Source organism: Limulus polyphemus, unplaced genomic scaffold (assembly GCF_000517525.1).
Source record: "Limulus polyphemus unplaced genomic scaffold, Limulus_polyphemus-2.1.2 Scaffold690, whole genome shotgun sequence".
Lineage (NCBI taxonomy): Eukaryota > Metazoa > Arthropoda > Merostomata > Xiphosura > Limulidae > Limulus > Limulus polyphemus.
In genome coordinates, this window is record NW_013666300.1 from 280799 (window position 1) to 287770 (window position 6972).

The 6972-nt window shown below is 39.4% G+C and overlaps 1 protein-coding gene across 4 annotated transcripts in view; it reads left to right on the top strand.

The window, feature by feature from the left end:
- The window catches only part of LOC106459985 (hormone receptor 4-like), an 87348-nt gene extending 86267 nt beyond the window's left edge, over window positions 1–1081 (top strand). For 3 of the 4 annotated variants that reach the window (XM_022386579.1, XM_022386578.1, XM_022386576.1), the window contains exon 7: window positions 599–1081. In XM_022386579.1, coding sequence (XP_022242287.1) covers window positions 599–813 — 215 coding nt within the window. In that variant the 3' untranslated portion in view covers window positions 814–1081. The remainder of the gene's footprint in view (window positions 1–598) is intronic. The other variant, XM_022386577.1, reaches the window with a different exon arrangement.
- The last annotated feature ends 5891 nt before the right edge of the window (window positions 1082–6972 follow it).

Genomic DNA, 6972 nt, shown 5'->3' on the forward strand with positions numbered 1-6972 from the left:
TGGGTGTAACTTGAAATGTTCATATTACAGGTCCAGGAAGCTTGTAATAATAAAAAATCACTAATTGGGTGTAACTTGAAATGTTCATATTACAGGTCCAGGAAGCTTGTAATAATAAAAAATCACTAATTAGGTGTAACTTGAAATGTTCATATTACAGGTCCAGGAAGGTTGTAATAATCAAAAATCACTAATTAGGTGTATCTTGAAATGTTCATATTACAGGTCCAGGAAGGTTGTAATAATCAAAAATCACTAATTAGGTGTATCTTGAAATGTTCATATTACAGGTCCAGGAAGCTTGTAATAATCAAAAATCACTAATTAGGTGTAACTGGAAATGTTCATATTACAGGTCCAGGAAGCTTGTAATAATCAAAAATCACTAATTAGGTGTAACTGGAAATGTTCATATTACAGGTCCAGGAAGCTTGTAATAATCAAAAATCACTAATTAGGTGTAACTGGAAATGTTCATATTGCAACCTCAGAAACCTTGTAATAACCAAAATGAAACATCTTCTTGAATGAGATGCTCCTAATGTTTCATAGAGCAAAAAAACAGTGACGACTGACAGTTGTGTTTGTTTCTTCCCAGCAGAAGAGTACCAAGGTCAACGAGAGCTCGAGGCAATCCAAGAGCGTTACCTAGCAATTCTTCGCGAATTCATTGAGCATCGCTTCCCACAACAACCCAGTCGATTTAGTGACCTACTAGCTCGCCTCCCAGAAGTCCATGCAGCTGCGGGACTCTTGCTGCAAAGCAAGATGTTTTACGTTCCGTTTATTCTTAACACCAGAATCAGCAGATAACGACTGTGGTTTGGAACTATGTGTGGTCTTTAAAATTTGCATACACGTGGGGACAATCACTAAAAGGCGGGAGGGTGTAAAACTACCGTCGGCGCCCCAAGAGTGTTCAGAAGAGACGACGTGGAAACGCATTCCCCCCCGACTAGTCAGTTCCTGGGATAGTCGCCTACACCAGGTTGGAGGTAACAGAATGTCACACTGACCACGTGGGAGAGGTCAGCCTCTATCTGGTTCTGTGCAATAAGTCGTGCAGATTAATAAATCGTGATGTTCCTGAAAAAAAGAGAAGCTCAGAGATATAATGGATGAAATGTGAGAAAATCCAGTTTCTTGGCTCACTTTACGAAACAAACAAATATATATATATATATATATAAAAATATCCCATGTTTGAAATGTACATTTTCTTTCCTCAATATTGCGAGATTGTTGCTCTGGTGATTATTAACTCGTAAGTGTAAAAAGATGATAATTGTTGCAGGTTATTTGAGGAGGAAATATGAACATTAAAAAAAATGATGAAATTAGGAAAGAAGCGTTTCACAGTCTGAGTTATGGCTTTAAATCAACATTCACATAAATTATCATCCTCTAGTTTTGAAGATAAACTTCACGTTTAAGTAACAGCACATTGAGAGTTAGTTACACTAGCACGTGGTTAGTGTTAGCTACAACACGTGGTTAAGAGTAATTAAGCCAGCACGTGGTTAGTGTTAGCTACAACACGTGGTTAAGTGTAATTAAGCCAGCACGTGGTTAGTGCTAGCTACAACACGTGGTTAAGAGTAATTAAGCCAGCACGTGGTTAGTGCTAGCTACAACACGTGGTTAAGAGTAATTAAACCAGCACGTGGTTAGTGCTAGCTACAACACGTGGTTAAGAGTAATTAAACCAGCACGCTAGTTACATCAGCACGTGGTTTGGGCTACTTATACAGCAAGTTATGCGAGTTGGTTTCACCGGCCTATGTTGTAAATTTATTATACAGCATGTGGTTTTAAACAATCAACTGGACTTAGAATCTGTTTCATTACCTAATTTCAATATTAACTAGTTTCATATTTAGAATTCATTGGTATTACGTACTTGCAATCCACTTGTCGTTAAAGTGTCGTTGCTAAGTTCTGAGTAGTGATCACATCATTTACAAGTAGATGTAGTTAAAGAGTTTTGAAGTTCATAAATAATCTTTTTTGACCTCTATACCTAACACGAAAAGAACACAATTTATTGGTTGGCCCGGTGGTTGGGACGATCGACTCTCAATTTACGGGTCGTGGGATCGAAACCCTACACCGCCCAACATGCTCGCCTTTTCAGTCGCGGGGGCGTCATAATGTGATGGTCAATTTCACAATTCGTTGGTAAAGAGTAGCCCAAGAGTTGACGGTGGATGTTGCCTGCTAATTGCCTTCCCTGTTGTCGGTAGTTCAAAATTTAGGACGGTGGCAAATAGCATTAGACGTTTTGCCATAATAATAATAAACAAACAACAAACAAATACTATTTTGTAGTGACTGTGCTTGAAACTTCTCTAATGAGCTTGATCTTACTTTAGTTGTTTTTATATATACAGCGTGTCTGAAAACCTCTTGGCCAAGAATTTATGAATAAACAACTCGGCCACTTAGCCTCTAAGAGCCTTGATATACGAAACTTGACTGACACGGACGCATATATCAGTGGTTTCCAAACTCTTTTAGTCTGAGGCTCACTTGATATGAATAAAAAAGTTGGAGGCTCCCAAACTATAACTTTAGCATGGTGATTGAAAAACAGTAACATCTCCTTTCAACATACTGTATCGTTTAATTAATTCAACATAATTTTATCAGCTAATTATTTAGAATTAAAATTAATTCAGCATCTTTTTTTTTCGGCCCATTTTTGGCGACCCCCCAGAAAAAGTTTCACGGCCCCCAGGGGGGCCGCGGCTTCCACTTTGGAGGATACTGCCATATATTATACTAATCCTCGCTGCCAGGAATTCGGCGAAGCTAGTAATCTCATTCCCCAAATCTCGTTTTTGATTCTTTTCATAGCGTATGTTTTTGTTTTTTTAAGTCAAACTTTGTTTCGACATACAAACAAAAACATTTGAGAGTATATAGCAAGGCCTTTTGAATAATAGACATAAAACAACTGAATTTACTGACAAGCCCCCCAGTTGCACAGTGGTATGTCTGTGGACTTACAACGCTAGAAACTGGGTTTCGATACCCATGGTGGGCAGAGCACAGATAGCCCATTATGTAGCTTTGTGCTTAATTGCAAACAAACAAACTTTACTGACAACTGAGTCAAAGGTAGCTTAATAGTTACGAATTAAAAAAATGAACATGAAAAAATTATTTGATTTTGACGTAGAAGGCAATTTTGACAATGAAGTTACAGCAGGTTCACTCCTTTCAGACACCGTCCTAAATTACCAATACAAATCAAACTAAGACCGGAGATTGGTGTTTTGTTTGTTTGTCGAACTTCGCGCAATGTTACTCGAGAGCTAACTAGGCAAACCGTCCCTAATTTAGAAGTGATAGATAGAGGGAAGGCAGCTAATCAATACCACCAACTCTCGGAGTACTCTTTTACCGACGAAGGGTGGAAATGACCGTCACGTTATAAACGCTCACAGGGTTATAAGGGCGAGAATGTTCGATGACAGGATTGGAACACACAGATCACTAGCCGAGTGCCCTAACCGCCAGACATAAAGACCGGATGCATTTGAGACATGGTAACTTAAATGGTTAAAGGAGGCGCTGGATTCCAATCGCGTTGGGTTCCAGTTTTCACATTTCGATCAAGGTACTTCTATACCTGTTGTTTTCTTAGGCCTAATAAAGCTAACGGCGATTTCTTCCCGAGCTTAAGGTTAATTATATGTTCTTAGATCACTTAATTTTATCTTGTCCACACCTTTTATTTAAAAATTAAAGATGTTTTCCGGCGTTATATATATATATATATATATGCGTGTGTGTATGTGTGAGTGTGTGTGTGAACAAAATATTCAGAAAAGTACTACTTACCCAGGAATAAAATAGAAAAAGTGTGCAGCATTAGCCAGAAAGAAAGGGATTAAGGTGAAAGGTCCATTTCATGGGAAAATGGAAACGAGTGTATGAGGAGAGTGGGTTCTGTAATGAGCACGTTCACGTGCTCTCATCTTCGGCTATAGAAGAATACTCTGTTCTTACGTAAGTTCAGATTGGTCGGAGATTAATGCTTTTCTATAACAAACTGCAAGATAAACAGAATATACGATAAAGCCAAACGTGCCACTTCTAGCCAGGGCCATAAGTGGTTAAATGGCCCAGGAAATGAGAAAGAGAAAGACAGAGAGAAATACGAACAATGGAACAGGGAAGATAAGAGAGAAATACGAACAATAGCCCAGGAAAGGAGAGAGAGAGAAAGAAATACGAACAATGGAACAGGGAAGGAGAGAGAGATGAAATACGAACAATGGAACAGGGGAGGAGAGAGAGAGAGAAATACGAACAATGGAACAGGGAAGGAGAGAGAGCGAAATACGAACAATGGAACAGGGAAGGAGAGAGAGAGAGAGAGAGCGAAATACGAACAAATGAACAGGGAAGACGAGAGAGAAATACGAACAATGGAAGAGGGAAGGAGAGAAAGAAATACGAACAATGAAACAGGGAAGACGGGAGAGAAATACGAACAATGGAACAGGGAAGGAGAGAGAGAGAGAGAAATACGAACAATGGAACAGGGGAGGAGAGAGAGAGAGAAATACGAACAATGGAACAGGGAAAGAGAGAGAGAGAAATACGAACAATGGAACAGGGAAAGAGAGAGAGAGAAATACGAACAATGGAACAGGGGAGGAGAGAGAGGGAAATACGAACAATGGAACAGAGGAGGAGAGAGAGAAAAATACGAACAATGGAACAGGGAGGAGAGAGAGAGAGAAATACGAACAATGGAACAGGGGAGGAGAGAGAGGGAGAGCAATACGAACAATGGAACAGGGAAGGAGAACCGGCCTCGATGAAGTAGGTCAGTAAGCCGTTCACCCCATGGGAAATGAGAGCACGTGGTACACTGTTCCGGGCTCGTGACCTCGCCTTGTTATTTACGTCGTCGGACTGCATGCCTACGCATGGAAGGCTGGACCTGTTTGGCAGGCTATAGTGTACAGGCAGCGCCCAAGAAAAGTGACTGAATCTTCCTGTTTCAAAATGGCCTTAGCTTTGGCCTTGTAAGCTGCATAGCGCGGTGGTTACGGAAGGGTTGCTACAGCCCCGAAACATTCGCTTTCCTAGTGGCCTACTTCGAGGGCAGTTGCTTCCCTCACGGACGCGGAACTTTCACCATATCTTCTTTTATTTATTCTTTAAATAGTTTCTTTTAATAGACGTTAGGTGTTATTTCAGGGTACTGCCGAGTTTTTTTTTTTTACTCAAATATATTTTTCTTTTTAAAGTAACACGACCTAAAACATCTATTTAATTAATAATCATAAAACTTTCATTTCCTTAGCACGTGCAACTTCAAGTTACGAGATTGAATGACAGCAAGTACTGACGCCTAAAAATTTCTTGTTATTCTGGCGGTCGAGGCTATTTACTCTCGTTTGCGGGTGTAACCACATTTTATATTTTTATTTTGTGAATTATGAAAAGATACCTACACCAAAAGCCCGGCATGGCCAGGTGGTTAGGACGCTCCACTCGCAATCTGAAAGTCGCGGTTCGAATCCCCGTCACACCAAACATGCTCGCCCTTTCAGCCGTGGAGGTGTTATAATGTGACGGACAATCCCACTATTCGTTGGTAAGAGTAGCCCAAGAGTTGGCGGTGAGTGGTGATGACTAGCTGCCCTCCCTCTAGTCTTACACTGCTAAATTACGGAAGACTAGCGCAGATAGCCCTCGTGTAGCTTTGCGCGAAATTCAAAACAAACAAACAAACAATCATACACCAAACACGATAAGTATCATAAAAGTAAACAGAAATAAGACACAGTTACAAAGTGAAGTATATAGATTATTTAATCATTATTATTTCCAAGATATCAGTAGAACGTTTTATAGTTTTTACGTTTCGTTCGAAATAATGTGGCTAATATTATTTTTGCCCTGGTTTATTTTTTTGAGTGTAAATCTTTAAGGATAGTTTGACGCCCAAAAACTTGTAAAACAGCTACAAAGACAATTTGACATTAGAAACTCGTACTTTTTCAACAGTTAGGACGACAATTAAAGAATATTCGTTGTGTAGCGAGAGGGGGACATTTTTAGTTTTATGACAGCTTTTTTTTTTCTTTCAAAGTCGAACTTTCGTGGCAAAATTAAATTTCGTAATATAAGAAAAAAACGTCTTGCACGAACTTACACAACAGCAACAGTTCTTGCACTGTTAACAAGGATAACTTAATAAATTGTTTGTTTTGAATTTCGGGCAAAGCTACACGAGGGCTATCTGCGCTATATATGTGTTGTTAAACAACGTTTATTATGTTACGTAATCCTTACACTAGTTCTGATGTGTTGCGATATAAATATTGATGAAAAACTTGCTCTTTACAAATTTATGCAATTCACGCCGTAACAGTTGGACATATCAAACAATTGCCTAATCTAAATAGCGTCTCAACCACTACTATGTCTGCTGCATCCCAGCCAGTCTGAAGATTCCTGGTATGATGCGAAAGGCCTCTTCGGCACTGGATGTAGCAAATACAGTGTGGTTCACATATTATATACTCTTCTTTATTTTCGCTCAGAAGGGTCCCCGAAAGTGTTCTGTTTCAAGAGTAAATAAAACCAAAATTGAGAGTAACAAATATTTTTATTTCTTGCTTTTGAAGTTCGTATGTCATGCTGTGTTGTAGCGTACAGTGTATAATTCTTCTCGTGATTCAAGGCATGCGCACGTTTTACTGACGTCAGTAAAAACTGCAGCGTTAAGCGTCCTATATGTGACATCATTTTAGTGTCTACTGATTTTGTGACAGACAACACACTATTACATAGTGGTGCGAGTGGCTAAAACAGATGACACCTAAAATTTAACGGCTTTCGGTCCCCCTTTCGGGGAAATAAATACCGTATTTTTCGGAATATAAGACGCACCCTTATTTTGAAGACAAAGTTTGGGGAAAAAAAGCTACAGTTGCATTTGAAAGA